General features: G+C 65.9%; 1 protein-coding gene across 1 annotated transcript in view; it reads left to right on the top strand.

Annotated features, from left to right (window-relative positions):
• Positions 1–297: 297 nt before the first annotated feature.
• H696_00744 (hypothetical protein) overlaps positions 298–979 on the top strand; it is a gene marked incomplete at both ends in the record, with an annotated part of 1860 nt that continues 1178 nt past the window's right edge. The window contains 2 exons of the mRNA XM_009494627.1: positions 298–433; positions 568–917. Coding sequence (XP_009492902.1) covers positions 298–433; positions 568–917 — 486 coding nt within the window. The remainder of the gene's footprint in view (positions 434–567; positions 918–979) is intronic.

Here is a 979-nt window from a genome sequence, read left to right as displayed (position 1 = left end):
CACACACACACATGCACCGAAGCCGAGAGATATCAAGCGAGAGAGACGGAGAGGGGGGAGCATGCCTGAACCTGCATGCGCGCGGTCGGGACACGGCATGACGCCCCGGCCCACGGGGACTCTTTTGGCTGAGCCCCGGATTTCGGCCATTAGTCCCCCGGCATCCAACCCCTCCCCTTCTCTCGTTGTCATTTCTCCTGCGCCCCTCTTCCCGAGTCCCCTCCTTCTCCCCCACACCTGGCGTCCTCGATCCCGCCCCCTCCCCGCCCCCTCCCCTCCAGTGTGCTCATACTTGCCATGTCCGAACGCACACGGCCGGCGCACCCCGGCGCTCGCAGCGTCCTGATGCTGCTCCTTGTTGGTGTTATTTTTTCTATCACGCCCGCCCGGGGCTCAGCGCCACGGTGGGATCTGGCGATCGATGACGACGCGCGTGCGTCTTCGCCTCCCCCCCCCCCCACTGTCCTCTCCTGTCCTTCTTTTTTCTTTTTCTCCGCGTTCCACTCACCTCGCTTATCTCTGCCTCCCTCTCCCCCCCCCTCCCCCTCGCCCCGCGCGCTCGGCCAGTGTGCATTCCCTGCCCGGCCGGCTTTTACTGGAATAGCCGCCATTGTTCGAGCCGCTGCCAGGAGCCGCCGCCCAGCCGGCCCCGGAGCAGCTCCTCCAGCCCTACCGACTCGATGCCCTCTTCCTCCGGCTCCCTGCCCCCGGTGGATCCCTCTGGCCCTGATTCCGACATCTTCTCGGATTCCTCGGCCAACAGCACCTCCTCCGATGCTTCTTTCTCAGACTCCACCCCCGGGTCTACCCCCGGGTCCAGCTCCTCCGGCAGCGACTGGATCCCCTACCCGGATGGATACTGCCCGAGCTTGCAGATGTGCCTCAAGTGCCCCCCCGGGCACTTTTCCTCGAAGCCGGTGCGCGCGAATCCCCCATCGGTCCTCCCCCCCTCGCTCCCTTGCGCATGTTCCACACATCC

This window comes from Fonticula alba, assembly GCF_000388065.1.
Source record: "Fonticula alba strain ATCC 38817 unplaced genomic scaffold supercont2.1, whole genome shotgun sequence".
Classification (NCBI taxonomy): domain Eukaryota; order Rotosphaerida; family Fonticulaceae; genus Fonticula; species Fonticula alba.
This window is presented reverse-complemented; position numbering and strand designations above follow the sequence as displayed.